Source organism: Jaculus jaculus, chromosome 4, assembly GCF_020740685.1.
Source record: "Jaculus jaculus isolate mJacJac1 chromosome 4, mJacJac1.mat.Y.cur, whole genome shotgun sequence".
Taxonomy (NCBI): domain Eukaryota; kingdom Metazoa; phylum Chordata; class Mammalia; order Rodentia; family Dipodidae; genus Jaculus; species Jaculus jaculus.
This window is the reverse complement of record NC_059105.1, coordinates 19,642,112-19,668,254: the sequence shown is the minus strand read 5'-3', so window position 1 is coordinate 19,668,254 and position 26,143 is coordinate 19,642,112. Positions and strand designations below refer to the sequence as shown.

Here is a 26,143-nt window from a genome sequence, read left to right as displayed (position 1 = left end):
ACACCCTGGCAAGGTCCTGACCACCCCAACCACCGTGGCTAACCCTTTGAGGTCGTTCGTGGCTGAGCCTCTTCAGTGGCTTTCTCTACATGCCATTCACACAGCCACTGGTGACATCACTTCGAGCTCAGGGAAGGTTCTCGATGCGGTTACCGGTGTTGCAAGCCCAGAACTGCATTAGAACCCGCTCGACATCATCCTCAGTTGTAGCGAGAGCCTGGGTCAAGCTGCTTCCCAGGGAGTAGGACTTAAAAGGAGCTACAACTCCATTAACCACTGCCTGGATCAAACAGGCCCATCTCATTGCCGTGGCACAAGACCTGACAGGGGAACTGGAAGGAAAAGGGGTTTTATTTTGGCTCAAAGTTGGAAAGGGTGGCGTCCATCATAACATGGCATCAGGAGTGGAAGGCCACACAGTTTGTTACATCTTGGTGGACCAGGAAGCAGAGTTTGGGCTAAAATAGGACTTACTTGTACTTACTTATAACCTTCTACAGCCAGCTAGGTCCTGTGTCCAAAGGGTTCCATAACCTGCTAAAACACTGCCACCAGCTGGGGACCAAGGGTTTAAACACAAGAGCCTATGGGAGGCATTTTATGTAGAAACCATAACTGAGGGAGAACCTTGTTGATACTGGGCTGAGGATCCCCAATTTAAAAAAAAAAAAAGGAACAGGGGCCAGAGAGATGGCTTAGTGGTTAAGGTGCTTGCCTGTGAATCCTAAGGATCCAGGTTTGATGCCCCAGTACTTACATAAGCCAGATGCATGTGGTGGTACATGTGTCTGGAGTTCATTTGCAGTGGTTAGAGGCCACTCTCTCTATTTGCCTCTCTGTCAAATAAATAAAATATTTAGAAACATGGCTTTTTAAAAAAGGAGAAACAATATCAGAAATAAATCCTGAAAGGGGAATTATTCTCCAGACAGCACTTTTCCATTTCTCTGCCATAATATGTCAGGGGATTCTGGGTCACCTAGACTTATTGCTCCTGAAGGACACTGGCAGTGTGTGCTTAGTGAAACATGAAGTTCTCACTGTGTCAGACTTTGAGGGACCAACTTCTAGCCTGCCACATGCCTCCAAGCAAGTCAGCTGTCCTTAAACACCTCCAGACCAGGCACTGACTTTGCCCGATAGGAAGAAAGTCATTTCAGGCACCTGTTTTGGAACACGAGGATTTGTTTCTATTCAAGATTTGCTTTGGCAAGTAATGCTCTTCCACAATCAGCTTATGAGGTGCCTCTAAAACTACTTCCAGGGCAGAGGAGATGGCTCAGGGGTTAAGGCCCTTGCCTGCAAAGCCTAATGACCCAGATTCAATTCCCCAGCACCCATAAAAAGCCAGATGCACAAGGTGGCACATGTATCTGGAGTTCATTTGTAGCAGCTAGAGGCCCTGGTGTATCCATTCATATTATCTCTCTTTCTTTCCCTCCTTCCTTTTCTTCCTCCCTCCTTGCAAATAAATACATTTTTTAAAATATTATTTATTTATTTGACAAAGGAAGAGGGAGAGAGAGAGAATGGGTGCACCAGGGCCTCCAGCCACTGCAGAAGAACTCCAGACACATGCACCCCCTTGTGCATCTGGCTAACGTGGGTCCTGGGGAGTTGAACCTGGGTCCTTTGGCTTTGCAGGCAAATGCCTTAACTGCCAAGCCATCCCTCCAGCCCAATAAAATATTTTTTAAAACTACTTCAGCACATAGTTATATGCCATGTAACATCTCAATCACTGTCGGGCCATGTTGGGAGTCTCCTAAAAGGATGATGGAGCCACTGAAATTGCTAGTGATATCATGACATGGTGTATCACTCAGCTGCCTGGGGTGAGGCTGGTGGAAACAAGCTTGCTGCTTGCCGCTTACCAGTTGCATAAAAGTAGAGAGCTACAATTATAGACAGCACAGGGTATTTATTTAGGGCTGTGGACACAGCTTAGTTAGTAAAGTGCTTTCCTTGTAAATATAAGGACCTGAGTCCAATCCCCAGAATCCATGAAAAAAAAATAGGACGTGGTGGCAAATATTAATAATAGCAGTGATGGGGAGACAGAGGCAGGCAGACCGCTGGGGCTCACTCTCTAGCCAATCTAGCCTACATGGTAAGTTCCAGACCAATGAGAGAGTGTGCCTTAGAAAGAGGTAGTCAGTTGGTCTTTCTGAGGAATGACGTTCAAGATTGTCCTCTGGCTTCTACATTTACATGCACACATGTGTACCCCTTACACACACACACACACACACACACACACACAAAGACATGCATACAAAAGGAATATTCACCTGTTTTTTTCTTTTCTTTCTTCCTTTTTTTTATGTATTATGAAGTAAGTGTCTTGCTCTAGCTGACCCAGAACTCATTCTGTAGTCTCAGGCTGGCCTTAAACTCACAGCAATTCTCCTACCTCTGCCTCCCATGTGTTGGGATTAAAGGTGTGTATCATCACACCTAGCTGATTTGCTTTTTCTTTTTTCCTTTTTTTCTTTTTTTCTTGGTTTTTGAGGTAGGGTCTCACTCTAGCCCAGGCTGACCTGGAATTCACTATGGAGTCTCAGGGTGGCCTCGAACTCACAATGATCCTCCTACCTCTGCCTCCTGAGTGCTGGGATTAAAGGCATGCCCTGCCACGCCCGGCTTGATCTGAGTTTTCTTGAGACAAGGTCTTGCTATGTAGTGAACGGCCCTCAAACACAAGATCCTCCTATGTCAGTTTCTTGAGTGCAGTATTACAGATGTGTGCTGTTCTGCCAGGCTCAAGCAAAGAATATGTTAGGTTGACAATAAGTGGCTGGTTTATGCATTCAGTATACAAGTTTTATCATCATCTTATTACATAAGAAATTTTTACTGAAAAACCGTGACCAATGTCGTTAAAATTTTTTAATACTTTTTATTTGCAAAGAAAGACACAGAGAAAAAAAAATAGGTGCGACAGGGCTTCTTGCCACTGCAAACAAATTCCAGATGCATGTGCCATTTTGTGCATCTGCTTTACAGGGGCACTGGGGACTTGAACCTGGACCATCGGGCTTTGCAAGTCAGCAACTTAACTGCTGAGCCATCTCTCCAGGCCTAATGACCAGTGTCTTGATTCCATCACTTTCTCTTGAACTTGCTTTATGCTCATGGTGTTTTGTTCACCATGGCCCCAGGAGCTGCTCAGCACAGCGGAGAAGTGTAACAGGCCATGCCATCTAGGTTCACGTTCCTTCACTTGGGTCGTGAAACGATGAAGTTCTCAGAACATGCTTTCTTCACTAGACAACATATGTCTGCAGGTAAGGCTCCTGTTGGTTCTGCTTCTCTGGAGAACCCCGAGGAGCAAGGACTAGACAGTAAGGCTGGGAGTGAGCCTCCCTCACCCCAGTCCTGATGAGGAGTCTTGTACTGGAGGGGGGGAGGGAATGGCCACTCTCAAGAAACACCCTATATACAAGAGCCAAGGGCCCCAGGGCAGACGTCAGGCTCCTGCTCCTTGATACCTGGAAGACCACGGGGGGGAAAGGCAGTAGGAGGAAGGAGCAGAACACATCAAGAAGGAGCGCTGCTTTCACCTTTCCATCCTCCTCTCCCAAGTTAAAGGTGAAGGCCACGTGTGAAAGATGGAACGGCAGGACAGGTCCAGCTCCCGACCAGGAGAAAGTGCACTGACCTGTTAAAGACGTCCTGCAGAGAGCGCTACACTTGTAGGCCAGGAAGGACGTTTCCTCCTCCACCCGGCCCCCTTCTCCCCAAACTTCCCTCTCTCACTCCTTCCCATCTATTCCCTCTGTTCACCTCACCTCTCCTGCTCCATCTGGTCCTCTGTCTCTCCTCACTACGCCCACACCTCCTCTCTGTCGCTCTGTCAGTGGGCTTGGTTTGATCAGACTGTCTTCCATTCCAGTCCCAATTCCATTTCTGCTACCAGCATCCTCAGCGAGGCTTTGGACCCATGCAGGACCTCAGTGACAGAGATTTCCTTTTGACATGCAGAGCCGCTGCTACAGACTTCAGAAGGCCATCTCTCTGGGCACTTTCTGGAAGATGTGGGGTGGGGGGGAGGTGTCTATTCCATCCATCTCCCTCAACACCTCTGAGAACTCTACTATTGACTTGCAAATCGAACCCAGGAATACACACGGGACCAAGGTCAGGGTCTGAAGCCTAGATTTGTCACTAACATCTAGTGTGCTCAAATCTCACGTCGTATCTCTGCAAAGGGGTAAAGACACATCTGTTGGAGGTCATGAACGCATAAGTGACATTTCTGGCCAGGTGCGTACTCAGGATGAGGTACGTGTCCCCGGAGGCCCAGAGGACCGGTGCCTGGAGAGTGGGAACCTGATGGCTCCTGTGGTTGGCAACCCTCAGTGACTTTCACAACTGGCTAACCACCCCACTTTGCAATACCTTAAGAGAGCCCGGCTTTGGGTCAGAGTGTGAGACTTGTTGCTTCCGGCCACCAGGGGGCACCATGAACTTTGGCCTCTGCGCAGGAAGACCTTGCAGCTGTCATTCTAGACCACTGAGTCACTTTTTAGGTAAAGCAAACAGTAGGAACAAAGGTGGCTTCCTAGGGGGCCGATGACGGATGAAGTCCTTAATTGCGGTTCACGCATCCGTGACAACGGAAGGCCCATGTGAGTGGCTCTGCCCATCCCCTGAAGGTGGCAGGAAACAGACAGCAACATGATTTAGGATTAATTTAGCAAAAATTGGGTAAGGAAGAGTCATACCCACAGGAGAGACTTGCATCTTTTGTCAGGATTGTTAAATATATGGAAAAACTTTTTTTTTTTTTTTTGTTTTTCGAGGTAGGGTCTCACTGTGGTCCAGGCTGACCTGGAATTAACTCTGTAGTCTCAGGGTGGCCTTGAACTCATGGCGATCCTCCTACCTCTGCCTCCCGAGTGCTGGGATTAAAGGCGTGCGCCACCACACCGGCTACTGGAAAAACATTTTTAATATAATGTCAAATGCAAAATATGAGGAAATCAATTAGGGATATATTATGATTCAAGAAAAAAAAAACTAGCTCAGAAAAATGCTACAAAGGGGTTTACATGACATATCTGTACATTTTTCTCCCTTCTGCTTTTTCATGCTTCCTTTATTGGTCACATATAATGAAGAAGATGATGATGATAATAAATTACTATAAAATTATTGTAGTTATAGTAATAATAACTTAAACAAATAAGAAGAGCCTGGTTTGATATGAGGTGTGTATTGATTTTGTGAGGACAGAGGGAGTGCTCTAGGAAACCCCTCATCAAACATTTGTCCTGTTCTTCAAGAGACAGATTGGCTTTTTCTTTCCTCTTTCTTTTCCTAATATTTATTTATTTACGTGTGTGCATCACAGGGTACACATGGAAGTCAAAGGACAACTTCAAGGTGACCTTGCTCCACCTCTTTTGAGACTTGGTCTCTCGCTGCTGTGAGCAAAGCATCAGACTGTAAAGGAACATCATGTAAGACTTGCTGGCCAGCAAGCTTCACGTTCTCCTGGCTCTGCCAATCATTGTCGAAGGAAGGCTGGGGTCACTTGTGGGATTTGTACTGGGGATTTGAACTCTGGACCAGCAGGTTTTGGAGACAGGGCCATTCCCTCAACCCAGAAATGCTGTCCATCAGTGATTCTCTAGCATCTTCCCCATGGACTGGGGTTATAGAACTGCATGACTAGGCCAAGCTTTTTTTTTAATTTAATTTTTATTTATTTGAGATAGGGAAAGAGGGGGAAGAGAGAGAGAGAGAATGAATGGGCACACCAGGGCCTCCCGCCGCTGCAAACAAACTCCAGATGCATGTGCCACTTTGTGCACCTGGTTTACGTGGGTACTGGGAAATCGAACCGAGGTCCTTTGGCTTTGCAGGCAAGTGCCTTAACTGCTAAGCCATCTCTCCAGCCCTATGCCAGGCTTTTTAAGGTGAGTTTTGGAGACTCAAACTTGGTTTGCAGTCCAAGAGGCAAGCAGTAAATGCTCTTAATGGCTGAGTCAGTTCTCTGACCCTCTATTACATTCTTTTAAAGACACACACTCTTCTAAGCTATACAAAATGCATTTACCCATCTCCCATTGTGGGGCATTCCAGCTGTTTCTAGTGTGCGGTCAGCATTTCTGCAGGAAAAGCCCCTGCAGACTCAACAGTTGGCTGGGTGCAGTCTCACTGCTCCTGATCATGCTGCTTGTCTTCCAGGGCGGCTGCACCCATCAGCATGCCCACTGGGGGTGACAATGAGAAGTCTGTATTTCCTTAGCCCCAGGATGGCAATTCTAGTGTCCCTCTCCAAGGGCATGGCATAGGTAGAAATTCTGTATTGCAGTTTGGGTTTGGGGCTGGGAAGACGTCTTGGTGGTTAAAGTCATTTGCTTCCAAAGTCTCATGACCAGGGTTTGATTCCCCAGTACACAAATAAAGCCAGATGCCTGAAGTGGCACGTGGCATGCCTCTGGAGCTTGTTTGCAATTGTAGGGGGCCGTGGCTCACACACGCACACACACACACACACACACACACACACTCACTCACTTTTTCTCTCTCTCTCTCTCTCTGTCTTCCTCTTTCTCTTTGTATACCTGTCTCTCTCAAAAAGTAAAATAAAATATTTTTAAAAGAAGTTCTACATTATATTTTGGATCTTGACTCTAATACAAAAGGTCTTTGTGCTAAAGGCATGGTCCCTAGCCCAACACTATTGTGAGTGATGGAATCTTAAGGAAGCCTTCAGCCTACTGGAAGGAGGTTAGGTCACTGGTGCATGTCCTCAAAGGAGATACTAGATTCCCAGCCCTTCTCTGTTCTCTTTCTCTCTCCTTCCTGGTTACCATGAAGTGAACAGACCTCCTCTGCCTCATGTTCGCTCCCTCCATGACATTTACCTCACCACAGGCCCAAAGCAGCAGGTCCAAAGAACTATGCACTGAAATCTTTGAAACCATCCACCAAAGGAAACCTTTCCTTTGTATAAATTGATTAGCTCTAGTATTTTGTCTCAGTGGGTGAAAGCTTACCTACTCTTAAAACAGATCTTTAAAACAACAGGCATTAGTGACTTGTGTTTCAAAAAGATTCTCATCATGAAGAATAAACTCTTGGGAGGATATTTGAGACATCACTTCGCTCTGCGCTGAGCTTCAATAAACGTGTTTCCTTCCATCAATGTCTGAGTGCCAGGCTGGTTCTCGAGCTACAATCAGTGGTGACCTTAGGTTCCAAACATGTCCCAGCACTCTGTAAAAACCTACTGGGCCACTGTGAGGTTCCAGACATGCAGAGACACGCTGCATCCAAGGATATCAATACACTGTAAAAACCCAGTGGACCCCTGTGAAACTCCGGGCGTGCAGAGACACGCTGCACCCAAGGATATCAATACTCTGTAAAAACCCAGTGGACCCCTGTGAAACTCCAGGCAGGCAGAGACACGCTGCACCCAAGGATATCAACAAAGACTGTCAGCAGCTAGCACTAAAGCGACACCAGATCAAACCCCGAGAACAAAGAAGAATTCAAACAAGTGGCTGAGACGCATGAGGCATTATCAGATGCTAAAAAGTGGGACATAGCATTAGTTATCTTCTCATTACTGGGACAAAATCCCTGACAAAAATCAGTTTAAGGGCAGCTGATGGTTTTGGGTGACAGGCCATCGCGCAAGCAAGACTTGATGGCAGAGGCTTGAGCAGCTGCAAACAGGCCCACAGTCAGGCAGCGGAGAGTGGCCAGTTCCCTCCTCGTCATGCAGCCCAGGACCTGTCTACATGAAGGGGGTCTTCCCACCTCAGTGAGCCGAATCAAGGTCGCTCCTCACTGGTGATTCTGGATCCTGTCGAGTTGGCAGTCAACAGAAACCATCACAGTCCACCCCTCGTCAACCTGACCCCCAGACATACACACCTATGGCAAATACCACACATGTCATCTACAGCAAATATGGCAATCACAGATTAAATGAGGGATGAGGAGGGGGGAAGCCATTCTGATAAAAGGCTTGAGTTTGATGTCACATCCCATCACTGAGATGATGTGTTTAGGGGATTTTTTGGTGGAAGGGACTGACTCGTTTTCATTCAGCTTCTTTGAAGACCCATTTGATGACAGTTTTGGGAGCTGAAAGGATCCCCGAGGAGGCAGGAGCCGAGTGTGGGGGGCTCACTATTCTCTGATCTCCATCTTTTGGATGCAGGACTGGCTTCATTCAGGTCAGTAGGATATGGAGTCTCACTTGGTGCATTTTTAAGGCATTTGGCAGCAATTTCAAATAGACATCAAGTTTTAAAATAGTCAATGGCAGAAAACTCACTTCAAAGAGAGTTGTGGAGAACAGTCAACAAGTAGAAGTTTTCTAGTTATGTATGAATGGTAAGATCTTCACAAGTTCTGACAACTGCTTCTGTAAAGCTTAACACATAAAACCAGATGCACAAAGTGGCACGTGCATTTGGAGTTTATTTGAAGTGGTAAGAGAAACTGGTACATCCATTCTCTCTCTCTCTCAAATAAATAAGTAAATAAATTTAAAGTTATTTATTTATATTTTGGGAGAGAGAGAGAGAGTAGCAGATATAGAATTGATATGTCAGTATGTCAGGGCCTTCAGCCACTGCAAACAAACTCCAAATGCATGCACTACTGGTATACCTGGCTTATATGTGTACTGGGGGATTGTACCTGGATCTTTTGGCTTTGTCAGCAAGCACCTTAACTGTTAAGTCATCTCTCCAGCCCAATAAGTAAATAAAAATTTTAACAAAGAAAGAAAACAATGTGAAAGAGAGAATGAGGAAGACACCTGACATTCTCCTCTGGCCTCTGCACATGTGTGCATGGGGCATGCATATCTGCACATACCCATGTACACATACTATTACACCAAAAACACAGAGAGAGACAGAGAGAGAAAAATGAAGTTTGTTTCCTGCATTTATAATTATTTGAATTTTATTTTTAAAACTACTTTATTTTTATTTGACAGACAGAGAAAGAGAAAGAGAGAGAATGGGCACGCCAGGGCTTCCAGCCACTGCAAACGAACTCCAGACGCATGTGCCCCCTTCTGCATCTGGCTAACGTGGGTCCTGGGGAATTGAACCTCGGTCCTTTGGCTTTGCAGGCAAACGCCTTAACCACTAAGCCATCCCTCCAGCCCATGATTTGAGTTTTAAAGACCATGTCTATGATGTCCCCTTTCTAGAGAGCTGCCTGGGTCTGCTTCTGGCTCTAAACCCAAGGGTCTGACCTGATGGTCTCTTCATGGCATTGGATCTTCGTGCTCTCAGCTCAGCTCAGCTCAAACCTGCAGGTTAAAACAAGGCCCACCTGTGATGTTGGCCCCCTACCCCCCACACTGTGTGCTAACCTCCTCCCCACAGCAGTCACCCCTGGGCTCGTTTCCCAGGGTGTGTATTACCAAGTCTAGAGACATGAGACTCCATGCTCTGAGCCACACCCAAGCTGGCAGGATCAACCCACCACAGCTGCCAGGCTGCTACACCAGGCACCCACACCTCCTGCAGCCTCTCTGGCCTCCCGCACTTCCCGAGCATGAATCATGACAACTTCCCTTGGCAGGGCCCGGTTACCTCGCTTCCTAAATGCCTTTTCTGCCAACAGCTACCCTCTGTCCATGGTGACTATGTGTCAACTGCTTCCAGCTTCATATTCTGTTCCTCTTCCTCTTAGCTTCCTCAGCCAGCAGGTGTCCTAGCTGATTTGCCAGAAACCTCCCTTTGGGGTTCCAGCATCTTCTCAGCCTGTTTTCCTCACCTGCCCAACAGGCCCTGGGTTGTTGTGGTTACATCCCGGCCAGCTGATCAGCTCCCCTCAAACTACTAGAAAACCTCTCTGAAATGGCTCTCCTGTTGGCCAACGATCACCCCTTTTTCTAATACTCTGCTGAGAAGTATCTGCCCCCTTTGCCCCACCTGCTCATGCCCAAGCTATAGCAACTCGCCGCTCTTCTACAGTACTCCCTGTGGCGAACTGCGGGATATCCTGCCAAGATCCTCTGCCAGTGCACTGGTAATTTTGGGGTGTCTCTGGATTTGTGACTTATGATGAAAAGAACCGAAGTCCACAGACCAGAAGGTAAAGCTTAGAGAGATTTTATCAGATTAAGAGAAGGGAAGAGGGGAGAATACAGAGCGCGCCTGCCCATGACAAGACAGGGGCGGGGTACAGCCCACCAGAGCCCCCACATGGGAGCCTTCCTAGGTTCTGGATGGGTCTAAGTTCTTCCGCCAGACGGATTTGTGGATAGCGTCTCAGGGATCTCCATCTTCCAGGATAGGCGTAGCCGTCCTGGAAGGGGACAATCGTCTCTTCTAAGCAAGGGCTTCTATCTAGGGTGGGACTCAGGTTGAATTCAAGGTGCTTGCCTGCAGAGCCTGCTGGCCTGAGTTTGATTCCTTAGCACCCACATAAAGCCAGATACAAAAAGTATTGCAAACATCTGACATTCTATTGTAGTGGCAAAAGACCCTTATATGGCCATAAATACACTCACAAATATGCAAATAAAATTTGTTTTTAAATTTTGTATTTTTGATGTAGGGTCTCACTCTAGCCCAGGCTGACCTAGAAATCACTATGTAGTGTCGGCGTGGCCTCAAACTCACAGCAATCCTCTTACCTCTGGGTATGGTGGCGCATGCCTTTAATCCCAGCACTCGGGAGGCAGAGAGGTAAGAGGATCGCTGTGAGTGTGAGTGTGGCCCAGAGTTTGAGGCCCCCCTGGGCTTACATAGTGGATTCCAGGTCAGCCTGGGCTAGAGTGAGACCCTACTTTGAAACCCCCCCCAAAATTTTTTTTCAATAAAAAACATGGGCTGGAGGGATTGCTTAATGGTTAAGGTGTTTGCTTGCAAAGCCAAAGGACCCAGGTTCGATTCCCCAAGGACCCAAGTTAGCCAGATAACACAAGGGGGCGCATGTGTCTGGAGTTCGTGTACAGTGGCTGGAGGCCCTGGTGTACCCATTCTCTCTCTCTTTCTCTCTGTCAAATACATAAATAAATAAATAACAAGGGGGGTACAAAATTCATCCCCAACAGTGCTCAGTCAATCTCTGCTGGACCATACACTAGCTCACATGTAGGAGGGAGCATGGCACTGAATTCGGCACTTTGACACATCCCATCCCCATGGCCGCTCCATGACGGTGATCCAAGCATGGCTGCATCTTACTGCCAGGGAAACGGACAGCCAGAGAGGTCAAACGGTTTCCCTGCAAGTCAGTGACAGGTCAGTATCTAGCTCCCATCTCAGAACCATTCTGACTGTTATACCCTCGAATCACATGAGCAGAACTTTTGTGCTAGACCCCCAAATTCTTTACCTGAGAGTCGTCACCCCACTTGCCTGAGCTCTCCCAGCATCCTGTCTTGTCTGGTCACCCCTGAGGCACCCCTGTTACTATAGTTACTCAGACCGTTACTGGAACTAGCACAGGTGAAGAAACACTGGGGCCCAGGACTCCCCAGTACAATCAGAGCTCAGGTGACTACTGAAGGGTCCTTGGGGACATGTGTGGCCTGTGGATTCCAAGGCAGGCTCACTGGAGCACATGCAGGACCTCGTCCTCATCCCCGCGCTGTCCATTTCAACTTCAACGCGCTTCAGTGACTGCGGGGAGACAAGGAAGGGGAACACGGGCCTTGTGGAGGTGAAGGCCCTCTCAAGGCAGCAGTGACCTCATCAATTTCTCACACATGGTCTCCCGGATCCTCAGTTTACATTGCAGCCTGCAAAGAACTTTGAATTTCACCTTCCCCTAACATAGGATTTTGGGCTCAAGGGGGTCCCCCAGACCTGTGAACCCTAACTTTTGGGTCCTTATCCAATTAGCGAAGCTTTGATAAAATGGACTCCTAAAAGGGTAAGTTACAAATTATTAAATTTATTTAGGGACCGATTCCTAATTATGAGGCTTATTTTAGGGGGAATGAAGAAGCTAGGCATGGTGGCACACACCTTTAATCCTAGCACTTGGGAGGTAGAGGTAGGAGGATCATTATGAGTTTGAGGCCAGCCTGGGACTGCATAATGAATTCCAGGTCAGCCTGGGTTAGAGTGAGACCCTACCTCAAAAAACAAAAAAAAAGTTCAGGGAAGAGGCTAGCTGAAAAACTTAAGCCAAAAGAGAATTCTCCTCCTTGTCATACTAGAATGGGAGAGAGCAGACTGAGAGATTCTCCACTGCACAGCAATCTCTGGGGGTATCAGGACCCTGGAGGAGTCACGTACACCCATGTGGAAGGCAAAGCATAAGAACCAAAAGATCACTTCACATAAAGAACCAGAGAGGGGCTAGGGGGATGGCTTAGCAGTTAAGGTGTTTGCCTGCAAAGCCAAAGGACCCAGGTTCGATTCCCCAGGACCCACATTAGCCAGACGCACAAGGGGACACACACATCTGTTTGCAGTGGCTGGAGGCTCTGGAGCACCCATTCTCTCTCTGTCTTTCTCTCTTTCTCTGTCAAATAAATAAATAACTAAAAACAAAATATTTTTTAAAAATAAGAACTAGAGAGGATTAAGAAATAAGGAAGGGAGGACTGGTGAGATGGCTTAGCAGTTGAGACACTTGCCTGCAAAGCCAAAGAACTCATGTTCGAATCTCCAGGTCTCACTTAATCAGACACATGTGACACAAGCCTGCAATGCTGCACATGCGCACATGTCTGGAGCTTGTTCATAGTAGGCTGAAGGTCCTATTCTCTCTCTCTGCCTCTCTCTCTCAAAATAAAAATAATTAAAAAAAATCTTAAAAACAATGAAAGGGGCTGGCAAGATAGGCTTAGCAGTTAAGACACTTGCCTGCAAAACCTAAGGACTAACGTTGGATTCTCCAGGTCCCATGTAAGCCAGGCACACAGTGACACAAGTACGCAAGGCTGCACATGCACACAAGGTGGCGCATGCATCTGGAGTTTGGTTTCGGGGGATGGAGGCCCTGGTGTGCAAATGCTCTCTCTCTCTCTCTCCTAAAAAAGGCAGTCTATCGGGCTTGCCTCCAAAAAAGAAAAAAGAAAACAATGAGGGACTCAAGAGAGAAAAACAAAAGTAACAAAGTTAGAAAGCACCCCAACAAGACACATGTAGAAGGTAAGTGGGAAAATACACAGGCCAAAAGAAGGTCCCCCAGCAACGGGACAGACAGACTTACATAACAGTCCAGGGGAGACCACTAGGAGCACAAAGAGGGTTGGCTCACATGAATTATCTCCTTTATATGGATCAGATATCCAATTAGGGTGAGCCTGATTATCAGAGTCGGGTGTGTAAGGACAGAGCTGATTGGTTCAGATTTAAGGAGGGCCAAACCCTGATTGGCTCATGGACAGGGGCTGACCCAGAGAGCCTGAGCTGAGGAAGAAGCAGGCAGTTCCTGCTGGGGAGCAGTGGCAGCCATCTTGTATGAGAGAGGATTAGATTGTTAAGTTCCAGTTTTGCCAAGGTGGGCAGAATGGCATCTTCTTGTTCCTTCTTTGGGTTTCTGTCCCTAACTAGCTGCCTGTAAAAAGCTAACTTACTCCTGTTTGTATTGTTAAGTCCTTCCAAAGGTCCTTGACTTCAGACTCTCAGTAAGCACAACCTTCCTGGGGAGCGGTCTGGAGTCCACCTTCCTCAATGCCTAGGCATCACTATCTGCCCAGCTGTCCAAACCATGACCTCTGAACCTGGCATCTATGCCAGCCTTAGTCTCTGTCCCATCCCGCCTTCTTTTCCTCCTTACTCCCATGGACACAGTTTCCCTCATACCCAGCATCCTCAACCCCAACTGTGCCCCAAGCTGTGGATTTTTACACAGCCCCTTTCTTTGCCCTCCCTGTTCTGAGACAGTTCTGTCATACCCCCTTTCTGAAGGGGCTGCAGAGACAGACTCACTGCCAGAAAAACATCCCAACTGGGCAGCTCAGCCAGAAACAACCCTTGTGCTCAACCCGTATGGTGGCCAGGGCCTTGAAGACCCTTGGGTCTCCTAAGCCACCTTTGTGTGCATCCATCCCTGTGTGCTCTGCTCCTCCAGTGTCTCCTCACCGCCCATCTGGGACCAGCTCCCAAAGCCTCTGCACTCCTGGATTTTCTCCTTCCCTTCCCACCCACTCTTCCTCTCATCTTAGCAAGCTTAAGATGTTTTCCATCCTACAAAGTAAAAAATTGAAACCCTTCCTCCCTGCCAGAGGTCCTCAGCTTTGGCAGTAAATATGCAAAACCTCCTGCTCCCCAGACCAATTAAATACAAACCTGCGGGGTGGAACCTGAACTTCCTTCTCCCATGAGGACGAGGACAGCCAAGACCGAGAACCATAGCTCTTCCTGCCCCCAGCTTGCCTGTCACCCTGTCTGTCCACTTAAATGATGACCTTGAGGAAGAAATTGCCCTGACTCAGGGTTACAGTGTCATCACCTCCTACTGTGGCCTAACTTATCCTACATTCCCTCCAAAAGCTTGTGGTCCCCCTCTCCCCCACTTCATCATAGCCAGGGACTCCTCGGGCCTCTCCCTCCCTTCCTCCTGAGATCTTTCTAGTCTCCCCTTAGTCTCGCCTTCCTCCCGACCATGGTCTCTTCTCCACTCTCTGGTGTCCCGGTGCTTTCTGACTTTGCGTCTTGGCCTTCTCTCTTGTCAGACCCATACTCTAACCTGATGCTGGCTCTGCCTGGAGCCTCCACATCTGTGTTCCTGGCGTGGACCGAATTCCAGGCTCCCACCCACACGCCTCACTGCCTCTGTGGATAATCTCCTGTCACTTCTACCCTACTTCTCTGCATCTCCATCTTCATACCCCAAACCTGTTCTTCCACGTGCGTTGCCCATCCAGATTGCTGCCACCAAGCTGGCTTCTTCCAAGCGGAAGGGTGACATCCTCATTCCCGCCCCCTCTCGCCACCCACATCCAAGATCCTCTCCTCGAGTTCTAGAATGTCTTGGAATTCACTTCCCTGGCTGTAACCCTGAGGGCCCCGCCTCCATCTGCCCTTGCATCATTGTCCCTGGGCTATTTTAAGAGGTCCTTCCTTAGCCATCCTCCCCCACAGCCATCTCTTGACTCTGTCCTCACATGTCTACCAGGATTGTTTTTCTAACATGCAAAGCTGAGCTGCCCAGGTGGCCAGGTTCAATCCCTGACAGCTTCACTCTGTCCTGGGACGGAAGGCCAGCTCCTTGCCCACCATATCAAGCCCCTCCAGCCACCCTTTCCCAATCGTCCCCCTCCCACAGTCCCTCTGGGCTCCAGGACCACTGAGTTGGTGCCCTATGTGTGTCTGTTCATTCGTGTATTAAGCAGATCCTGAGAGCCAGCTTCAGGACTCCATGGAGAGCAAACCTCTTCTATCCTGGGGCGAGCTGGAATTTCTTTGGGGCTGTCCTCCTGCACCATGAGACTTACCCAAGGTGTAACCTCCCCCAGTCCCAGCTCTGGAGTCAGGTGAACAAAAGGCAGACGCAGGAGTCTGACCTCCCGGTATCTCACCAGCGTGTGAGGCTCCATCTTTCTCTGTCTGTTCTTTCCTCTGCCAAGGGGGTAATGAGGGTACCCACTCAGCAGGTTGTGGTGAGAGTCACATGATGAACCAATAAAAGCCTACAATCATGCCTGACACGTGCCAGCAGCCTTCGGTGGACTGTCCTTCCATCTCTCCCCTCAGCCCAGTGTAGAAGACACGGGTGTTTGATGTCTGTCTCTTGGTAGGATTAATAGAAAAGGCCCAAGAAGCTGCTGCATCAGAACCTATGTCCTCACAGGAAACCTGTGGCCCTAAGACAAGGCCTGTTCAGAATGTCCCTGGAAGAGCTAGACAAAAAGAAAGCCCTCCGTATAGGGAAGCAATGCCGGTGGGATGACAACAGCTATCAAGGTCTCTTGATCCAGAGCCTTGGGCAGAGGGGAGGCCTTGAGGGTCCTACTCAGGACCCTTCAGCATGATGGAAAGGAGCAGTGAGCGGGGTCTAGGACCCTTGGAGCTTGTTTCATTTTTAATTTATTTCTTATTTTAGAGAAAGAGAGAGAGGGAGGGAGGGAGGGAGGGAGAGAGAGAGAGAGAGAGAGAGAGAAAGAATTAGCATGCCAGGGCCTTGGCCACTAAAATGGAACTCCAGATGCTTAGGCCAACTAGTGGACATGTATGACCTTGCACTTGCCTCACCTTTGTGTGTCTGGCTTATGTGGGATCTGGAGAGTCAAACATAGGTCCTTAGGCTTCACAGGCAAGCACCTTAATCACTAAGCCATCTCTGTGGAGTTAGGAGAAGGGCCTGATAGAGGTCAAGACAGGACTATGTGATTGGGTCACCCAGCCTCTGTGGCTTGTTACAACCTCATTCACATGAACAAAGTCAGTCCAGGTATCATTCATCCTAGGGTCCTTCTGACTGGTTCTGAAAAGTTTACTGTTTGTTTACCACTGGTCCTTTACCACATCAGGGAGAAAACAGGGACCATGATTGATGAATTAATGAACTACTACATGACAAAGTCAGTATTTCTGGAAATTCATGTGTCTTAAAGGATAAAAGAAGAAAGCCATTGTAAGGCATTTTAGCACATAACTGGGAGTTGTGTTTTTCTTTGTAAACAATACATTTCAGGAAATTTCAAATGTTTATCTTGACCCAATAGTTCCTTTGAGAGTATTCGATTTTTAGAAGTAATCCCACATAAAGAGCAAGATTTACTCACTAAGACATTCCTCTCAGTATTATATATCAGGGGAAAAAAAAAAAGGGGGGAGTAACTTCAGCATCTAATGGGAAAGGAACAGTTAAGTGATCTGTGGTGTGCCTGTTGGCCATGTGACCTTTTGCAGGTGACTCACCTGGGGGAAATGCTCACAGCACCATGTCAGGCAGGAGGAAGAAGAGAGCGTGGTCCTCATTCAGTTTTGCAGCACGGTCTTAGTTTGGGAGGAAAAGAGGAGTTCCTAGGTAAAAGATCAGATTTAAAAAAATGTGATTATGCCTTGTGGGAGCAGTAGTCAGTTATTGTGGGGGGCGCGGGATGAGGGAAAGGAGGGTACCAATACATGATACATCCATAGGAAACATGTATAATAATAATAATAAACATCAAAAATGCAAAACAATATGTGATTAGTGGGATTCTGATGATTTTTCCCTTTCTAAAAAGGAGTACAGAAATGGTATTTGAGAAAGTAGGTGCTTTGCCAAAAGTACAGTCAGATTTCTCACCTCTTCTAGCAGAACATTTAAATACTGGATCCTTCCTTTTTTCCTCCTAGCTGGGGGTGGGGTGTGGATGGCAGCGTGTGCCCAGCTCTGCTTGGCTCTTAGGAGTACCACATCTTTCTGAGGCCGTCAGCCAGGGAGGGTGAGTGTTATCTCAGCTCTTCACACACTTTCTGTCCAGGCTCCTGGGCCGACCCTGGCAGCCTTAGCAGGGTAAGAGTGGCCATGTCCCCACTGCTCAGGTGAGATGATGAGGGGAAGGTAGGGACAGCTTCCAGTGGCTCAGGAAACAGGCTCCGGAGACAAGCCAAGCAGGACTATACAGAACCTAGAGACCTTTGTAGTTTATGAATGTTAACAAGGGAAAATAGAGGCTTCCAGAACAGGTGTGGGAATGTGGGTCTTGGCCCTGCCACCAGGTATGTGGTGTGAAAAGAAGTCGCTGGGCTCTATTATTCCCTCACCTGTCACTTGAGCCACTTGAGCAGGTCAGACAGACTTAATGGACGTCACCGGGTTCATGAGACCACTGTGCCGCCCCCTCAGGGTCAGGCCGCATGACCATCAAGGCTACCTTCCTGGAGACGGGGCAAGTTCTCTGCTCAATCACTGGATTTCACTGGAGACTTCTTGGCGTCAGGCCCCTTCCTTGCCCATTTCATCCAGGCTACCAGTGCTGAGGAAGGGTAGCCCCTGATTCAAAATACAGGCCAGGGCTGGAGAGATGGCTTAGCGGTTAAGCGCTTGCCTGTGAAGCCTAAGGACCCCAGTTCGAGGCTCGGTTCCCCAGGTCCCATGTTAGCCAGATGCACAAGGGGGCGCACGCGTCTGGAGTTCGTTTGCAGAGGCTGGAAGCCCTGGTGCGCCCATTCTCTCTCTCTCCCTCTGTCTTTCTCTCTGTGTCTGTCGCTCTCAAATAAATAAATAAATAAATAAATAAATAAATAAATAAATACAGGCCATTTGGGAGAGGGACTTGATACAAGGGTCCTGCCGGGGAAATCTGTTTAGTGAGCATCAGTGAACATGAAGAGCTGGTCAGGATTCAGGAGCAGAAACCCTATGTGTGCATGTGTGTGCAAGGGTGCACATGTGACTGCATGTATGTGCATGAGTCATACACACTTGTTCATGTCTGAATATGTGTTTATGTGCATGTGTTTGCATGTGCGCATCTGTATAAATGTATATATGCATGGTTGCATGTGTACACCTGTGTGTGCATGTATTTACATATGTGTGTTTGTATGACTAGGTGTACATCTGTTACATGTGTGAATATGTGTGTGCGTCTACTCACACGTTTGTGCATACATGACTGCATTGCATAGCTTTGGCATGATGAAAATTCTCAGGGGAGGAGGCACAGTCTGACGCGGCTGATGTGGGCCTCACCAGAAGATAACAGGTGGGTTTTTCATTTTGTGTCTGGACAAATTTCGTTCATCTTCCACAGTGAGGCTAACTTCATGTGAGCACAGGCCCAGGGGCTTCCCACACACCCTGAACTTGATAGTTGGTATAAAGCAGCCCAGCTTTCTTCTCTCACAGTTCTAAAGGGCAGAAGTTCAAAGGCAGCTGCCCAGGCCAGAGTCCACAGAGCCAGGTTTCCCCAGGGCTCTGGGCAAGCTGTCCTTGCCTGCTTCCACTCTGCCTGCCGTGCTGCCTTCTCCAATTAACGTCCCGCTCTTCCTCCCTCTGGAAAGGACACCGCTGCCTGGCTAATCCCGTGACCTCTCTGCCTCCACACACATGTGCACGGGCACTCAGAATTGGCCAGCGTCTCCACTGACAATGTGGTGAAAACTGGACTTGGAGCTCTGGTGTCACTGATTTGGAAGCCACCCTTTCGGTTTCAGAGGCCAACCTGCACCCTGGGCCAGAAGCACATATTCTTTGTATTTTTGTTTGTTTGTTTAGGAATTTTTGCTGTTGTTGTTTATTTGCAAAGAGAGAGAAACAGAGAGAGAGAGAGAGAGAGAGAAAGAGGACAGACAGACACAGAGAGAAGGGCGCACCAGGACCTGTAGCCACCAGATGCATGTGCCCCTTGTGTATCTGGCTTATGTGGGTCCTGGGGAATCACACCTGAGTCCTTTGGCTTCCCAGGCAAATGCCTTAACAGCTAAGCCATCTCTCCAGCCCCCAGGAATTGTTTTTTTTAAAAAATATTTATTTAAGAAAGAAGCTGGGGTGTGGTGGCTCATGCCTTTAATCCAGCACTTGGGAGGCAGAGGTAGGAGGATCACCACGAGTTCGAGGCCATCCTGGAGCTACATAGTGAATTCCAGGTCAGCCTGAGCTAGAGTGACACCCTACCTCGAAAAACCAAAAAAAAAAAAAAAAAAAAAAGAAAAGAAAAGAAAGAGAGAGAATTGGCATACCAAGAACTCTAGCCACCACAAATAAAGTCCAGATGCATACACAATCTTGTGCATCTGGCTTTACGTGGGTACTGGAAAATTGAACTTGGGTCCTGTGGTTTTACAGGAAAGTGACTTAACCACTAAGCTATATCTCCAGCCCTAGCAATTGCCTTTTAGAGGAAGGTAGAAGGGGGATGCTGGACCTGTGTCTCCAAGGGCCAACTTTGTGACAATAATTCTCACTAAATGTGTCAAATGTGTCCTGAATTATAGCCTAGGGCAGATACAGAATGTTCTTGGAAAACTCAGGAAGATCTGAATAAAGCCTGGAGTTTAGTTCATAGTCACATATCAGTGTTGATACCTCAGCTCTGACAAGTGTGGCACGGTCATGTAAAGCAGTCACGTTAAGGAAACCTGAACGGGATGTATATGAGAATGCACTGTTCTGCCTTCACCACTTTTCTGTAACTCTAAAATTCTTCCAAAATGAAAAAAGTTATCTTGAAGTTCCACTCCCAAACTTTAAAATCCAGCAAAGTTAACCTAGCATATCTACTCACTATTAAGTTCAACTTTTTTTTTTGGCTTGTTTTTTTTTTTTTTTTTTGAGGTAGGGTCTCACTCTAGCCAGGCTGACCGGGAATTCACTATGTAGTCTCAGGCTGGCCTCGAACTAGAATTCACCGTGTAATCTCAGGCTGGCCTCAAACTCACCATGATTCTCCTACCTCTGTCTCCCGAGTGCTAGGATTAAAGGCATGTACCACCTCACCTGGCAGACAGAGAGAAAGAATGGGCACACCAGGACCTCCACCCATGGCAAATAACCTCCAGATGCACGTGCCACTTCGTGCATCTGGCTTTCCATGGGTGCTGGAATGGAACTAGGGTTGTTAGACTTTGCAGGCAAGTGCCTTAACCGGTGAGCCATCTGTACAGCCCCAGTTTAACTTTTGTTATAAGATATACATACTTATAGTCAGGTGCATGCGTTTCAAGAGCACAGCTCATGGCATTTTGCATACAGAATCGCCCATAGAACCAGCTTCAGATTAAGCAATGTTTCCATAATCAGAGCCCTTCCTCTTGCCCCCTCACAGCTGACAGCTCCTCTATCGGAAGCAGTAAAGATCCTGACCGACACGCCACGGGTTGGTCTCATCTTTTCCTGGACGTTGTGAAAATAAATCACCAATATACACTGTCTTGTAGAGTGTGCACTGTGGTTCACTCAGCACACTACGCTGCCATGGGTAACAGAGGCTCATTCCTCTGTTGACGTATGACATTCCAGCTGCCCATTCTGTCTTTCAGGGACACGTGGTTGTTTCTAGGTTGAGGGTTTCCTGGTAAATGAAGCAGCTATAGACACACTTCAAGGCGCCTTTGGAAGATAGACACCCACCCCTCGGGTATGTGCTTCAGAGTGGTGTGAGAAACTTGCATGTTTAGTGTTAGGGAACCATCAATTGCCCAAAGTGGGAAGTTGACCAGTGACCTCTAGACATGCATGAAAGCTCCAATGTTCCCCATTTCTGCCAATGCTTGCTGCTGTTACTCTTGCAAATTTTCATCACTTCGGTAGATAAGTTTTGGTCTGCAGTTCCCTGAAGACTAATGTGTTGAGCATTTTTTCATATTTAGCAGCCTTTAGGATACCCTCTTTGAGGAAGGGCTCTTGTTCAAGCCTTTGGTCATGGGGGGGGGCGGCGGTGGTTCAGGGTAGGGTCTCAACTCTATTCCAGGCTGACCTGGAACTCACTCTGTAGTCCTAAACTGGCCTCAAACTCACAGTGATCTTTCTACCTTTGCTTCCTGAGTGCTGGGATTAAAGACATGTACCACCACCTCTGGCCTCTTTAGTTCTTTATAATAGAAAACACATGATAACTATAATACAGTAGATTTTTTTTAAAACTTTACTCTCTTTTTTCCCATTTTTATTAATTGTGAACTTTACTGTATGAACATATTGCATATTGATCATATTCCCATATCCCCTTTCCCTCATCCAAATTCCCCTGAGGACCCTCCTCGGTGGCGTTATTGGTATTCAGTGTGGAGTTATAAATGCACCAGTGTGGGGGGACACTGCCTCAGGATGCTCCTTCCCACCCTGTGGCCCTTACAATCTCTCTGCCCCCCTTCCACAGTGTTCTGTGAGCCTTGGAAGAGGTGTTAGTGCTGAGCTCTCTGCAGCCTCTGATTTTCTGCTTTGATGCATGTGAGTCTCCTTGGTATCTACCACCATTTCCCTGGAGGAGGTTCTCAGGCTATAATCTGGTGATTTTTGATTCTTGGGTTCATTAGAATAACGTGATTTTGCAGAAATATTCCTGCTTTGGCCCTACCACCAGAAATTCTAAATCCATTGTCCGTGGGGGTGGGTGGTGGTTCTGGCATCAAAATTAGTACAAAGCTTCCCAGAGAGTTCCAATAGGCAGCAACAGGCAGAGAGAGTTCCTGACTCCTGTGAGTGTCTAGCGTCCAAGAGAATGCCATGCTGCCTGTAGGGGCAGGTGCCTCGCCCCTAGGGTACCTCTAACAGGTTTGTGGTTCGTCTGTCTCCTGACACAATCTGCAGTGGTTCTGTTAAGCCTCACCACTTGCCCACAGCAGTCCCGGGAAAGGCCTGTTGCCTGGCTGTGATAATGAGTAGGGCTCCTTGCATCCTCAGAGGGCTCTGATTTGGACAGCACACCGTGAGGTCACCCATCTTAATGAGGGAGCATGGCCCAGCAAGGCTTGAACTCATGCTTCTGGGCTGCCGGAAGGTGGCCATCCGTGAACCGTGCACTCTGTTTGAGGTCATTTACTGTGACAGCCGCAGGAGGTGAAGACAATGGTTGAAGCTAGCCTCATTGTTCTAGACAGTGCCATAGCTCCCTGCAAAACTGTCCCCAGGTTACCTGATCCAAAGCATTTAACAAGGACACACACACACACACACACACACACACACACACACACACACACACACAGGTCTCTGCTAATTCACACATTTGGCTCAATCTTTCCTGGGGGACTTGCAGAACATCTCCCAGGAAGAAAGGAGGAAATGATCTGGGCTGGGTAATTTATGAAAAAAAACAAACCTGGGAGCAGGGGAGTTAAGTCGGGTGAGGTAGCATAGTGACAGTCGACATGCAGAGTGACAGCCACTGTGCAGAGTGACAGCCACTGTGCACACTGTCCCCGCCTTCCCTGTCAAGGGGCCGGGGAAAGCCAGGCTCCTTTGATATCTGTGCTGAAAATAGAACGTTCTGTAAAAGCTGGAACAACGAAGGCGGCAAACAGCCAAGAGGCAGAGCTCTGTGCTCACCCCTAAGGAAGGGACCCGAGAGCTTGCCTCCCAAGTCCAGAGGATGCCGGCAGGAAAGAGGAATGGGTGCCTTGAAGCAGAAGAAACCCTCTTGGCCCATAGGCAGCTGGCTTACTGGGCCCCAAATATGCCTGGGAAGGCTTGCTTCAGGGTGAACATGAGGAAAATGATCTCCTGGTAGTTATCCGACTCGAACAGACACCCAAACTGGGGAGAGCCATCGGGACCATGCCCCATGCTCTGCAGATCCGAGTAGGCACAGCTGCCTGTGGCTAACAGGGTGGGCTCCAGCCAGGCGCTGGGGTCCAGTGGTCTCGGGTTGAGGTACACTCCCAGGTTCTCCCTCCTCTGGGGGTCTGTGGGATGGGTATAGAGCAGCCACATGTCTGAGACGCTTGGCCTTGGGCTAGGGAAGGTGACTATACTCCCGTGGCAGCCATTGGGGGGTTCTACAAGCTTCCGCACAGCCTGGCTATTCTGGAAATCCAGGCCATCATTGGAGCTCTGTGCCTGGACCCTGGCCCCCAGGAAGCTCCTAGCGTTGAGATACACCACCTTCTGTGCCCCAGCCCCAACCTCAGCCACCTGGCATTCCAGTGTGTTCTGGGACACAAAGTTCCCTCTCTTCCATGTGCGCCCGTGGTCGTGGCTGAGGAAGCAGAAAGCGGAGGGGGCAGGCGCTCGGAAGGGGTGCAGGTTCCTGTAGGCATAAGCGGGCACCAACAGGCTCCCGGCACTATTGCGCAGCTGCAGACAGTGCCCGGGGCCCACGGCAAACGTGGCCCAGTCCTTGTAGGCCTTGCCGACGGCGGTGCCTGTGAGATCCTTGGCTGGACTCCAGTTCCTCCCATGGTCAACGCTGACAACGTGGCACAGCCGCGTGACGTTGGTCCTGGTCCGGAGCTGGTGATGTTCTGAGACCTGCCCCGGGATGGCAATGAAGAAGAGGAAGAGGGTCCCTGTGTGCTCGTCATACAAGGGACACGGGTTCATGGAGCGGTAGCCCTCCAGCTGGGCTTGGGTCACCACCTCTTGAGCTTGCCACTGAATATGAGGGGAGAAGAACACAATCTTGAGACAGCCAGTGATGGTGACAGGAGACACACTCACGGGGCAGATGTATCCTGGTGACAGGGACATGTCAAAGGCCAAAAGAAAGACACATCACCCACCATTTGCACCCTCCTCACAGGTGCAAGAGCCAGACTCCCCTCCCCATCTCCCCCTCTCTTTTTTTCTCCCCAAGCCACCCAAAGGCTCTGTTCCTTCCATTCCCACTAGCAGTCATTTGCAGAGCACTCACTCCATGGCAGACCCCAAGACATAAGAGTAACTCAGGCAGAAGCCATTCTCAGCACTGTCTTTCCTCTTAGCAGCCCAGCCCCGTGGAGTGTTCTTGAAAGCAGACCGTTAATAGGGACCATAGTCTGGCCCATGGAAAATAGACCATGAGGGGCAGCTCTCATCAGCTATGCTCAGTGCCCTGCTGAGGCATGCAGAATGCTGAGGACTTGCCCTGAGCCGCGCTGTCCACCCCGCGCATCATCAGCTGCCCCAATGCAGACTGAGCACCCCTGCAGAGGCCCCACATCCACTGTCTCCTGTAACCTCCCGTGCGAGGGGTTATCAACTCCATTTCACATCTGGAGAATGAGAGCCTAGATGGGGTGGATGAGATCTAAGGCCATCCCAGGGACGTGATGTCAGGATCCTCTGCTTCCAATCCCTTGATGATGGACAACAACTAGGCATCAGTCAAAACCAAAACCAAAGAAAAAACTTTAATGCCATCTTTGAATAGCTGCCGAGTTGTCATGACCACAGAGTCACAGTGATGATGGCAAGCCCCTCACATATGCGCCCTGTCTTGGAGGACTTTGACAAGTTACATCAGCCGGAAGCGGGAACTACAAAGGCACAGGCAACCGTCACAGGACCCTCAGCTCCCACGTTCAAGTTCACTCAAATGCTACCACCCCCATTACGTGACAGTGAACTGCTCCTCCCCGAGGCTGTCAAGGATGCCGGGGACTCTTGTTATGCAACGAAGCACACTTCCTGCCAGCTTGCTCACAGGGACCCCAAGGGAGGTGTGAGTGGTGATCACTGGGCACCTTTGCTCCCCGTTTCCCAGATGGTTCTGCGAATCCCCCCCTTCAAGGGTTTCTAGTCTCTGTCCCCCATCCCCACCATGGAGGTACAGATGCATCCTTACGAGACCCAGACCTGGCTCCTGCGTAAGCAGCGGCGCGGGGCTGGCTATGTTTAGCCAGCCTGGCTGGAGGCACTGCAGCTGTGCCCCTCCTTACCTGGACCCGGTGGGCAGCTGCATCATAGTCTCCTCTGCGCAGCACAATCTGCTCTGCTTCCTCGTCCTTCCTGCTCAACCGCTTTTCCGCGAAGGCCAGCAAGGTCCTTTGCTCCGGGAGGTAGAGGAGAGCAGGGATTCTGTAGACATGGGCGCCCTGCTGGAAGAGCCTCTCTTTCTGCAGGGCAGGGCAGGTGGCCATGGGGCTGAGGGCTGGGCAGGAAGAAGAGATGCATCACATGCTGTCATGTTTATGCCAGGGGCCAGAGTCACCCACTAATGGCCAGTGGAGCCCTGTCCTCTCTATATAGGGATACTTCCTTTCTCATGTTCCAAGACTCTATTTGCCTCCCATGACTTTGACAGTACTCAATCTAGGAGCATAAAAGGGGTTTTTGCATTGAATTGTTGATAGCGGTTAACTGATCTCCTTACAACAGACTTATGATGACCTTTAGTTGCTTTGCCAAAACCAGCACCTCCGTCCACTTCAAACCCTTGGGTAGGATAGGAGAGCTTGCCAAGTGCCATTCTGCAGCTGTCCAACTGCCAAGAAAATGACATGGGGGAGCTTTTTATAACTCCAGAGCCCTAGAAAGTTGTTTCCGAAGGAAAAGGAAGAAAAAGGTGCCTCGATTCTTTCAGGCTCAGGCTGCCTGGGGCTGCAGAAACAGCTGCCCCCACTGTGAGGTGCTACCCTGAGGCGGGCAGGGGGTGGCGGTGGCACTGGAGGAGAGAGGCTTTGCCTGCGATGGGCCGGGAGCAGCTCCTAGAGCTCTACAATAATAAACAACCATCATGACAGGCATTCACTAAAAGGGACGTGGTGAGGGGTAACCTGACGGTGGGTGCCAGTGGCGTGCTTTTCAGGAGGACTGGCCACTCTCAGCTGAAAGGACCAGTCACCATTGTCTTCCCCAGCAAGGACTCTAGGATATAGACCAGGTAGACCCT

The 26,143-nt window shown here is 48.8% G+C and overlaps 1 protein-coding gene across 1 annotated transcript in view; it reads right to left on the bottom strand.

Moving 5' to 3' along the window:
• Positions 1–22,713: 22,713 nt before the first annotated feature.
• The window catches only part of Neu2 (neuraminidase 2), a 60,129-nt gene continuing 56,699 nt past the window's right edge, over positions 22,714–26,143 (bottom strand). Inside the window, exons 3-4 of the mRNA XM_045147185.1 lie at positions 25,191–25,402; positions 22,714–23,925 (exon numbers count right to left, since the gene is read on the bottom strand). Coding sequence (XP_045003120.1) covers positions 22,993–23,925; positions 25,191–25,391 — 1,134 coding nt within the window. The 5' untranslated portion in view covers positions 25,392–25,402 and the 3' untranslated portion in view covers positions 22,714–22,992. The remainder of the gene's footprint in view (positions 23,926–25,190; positions 25,403–26,143) is intronic.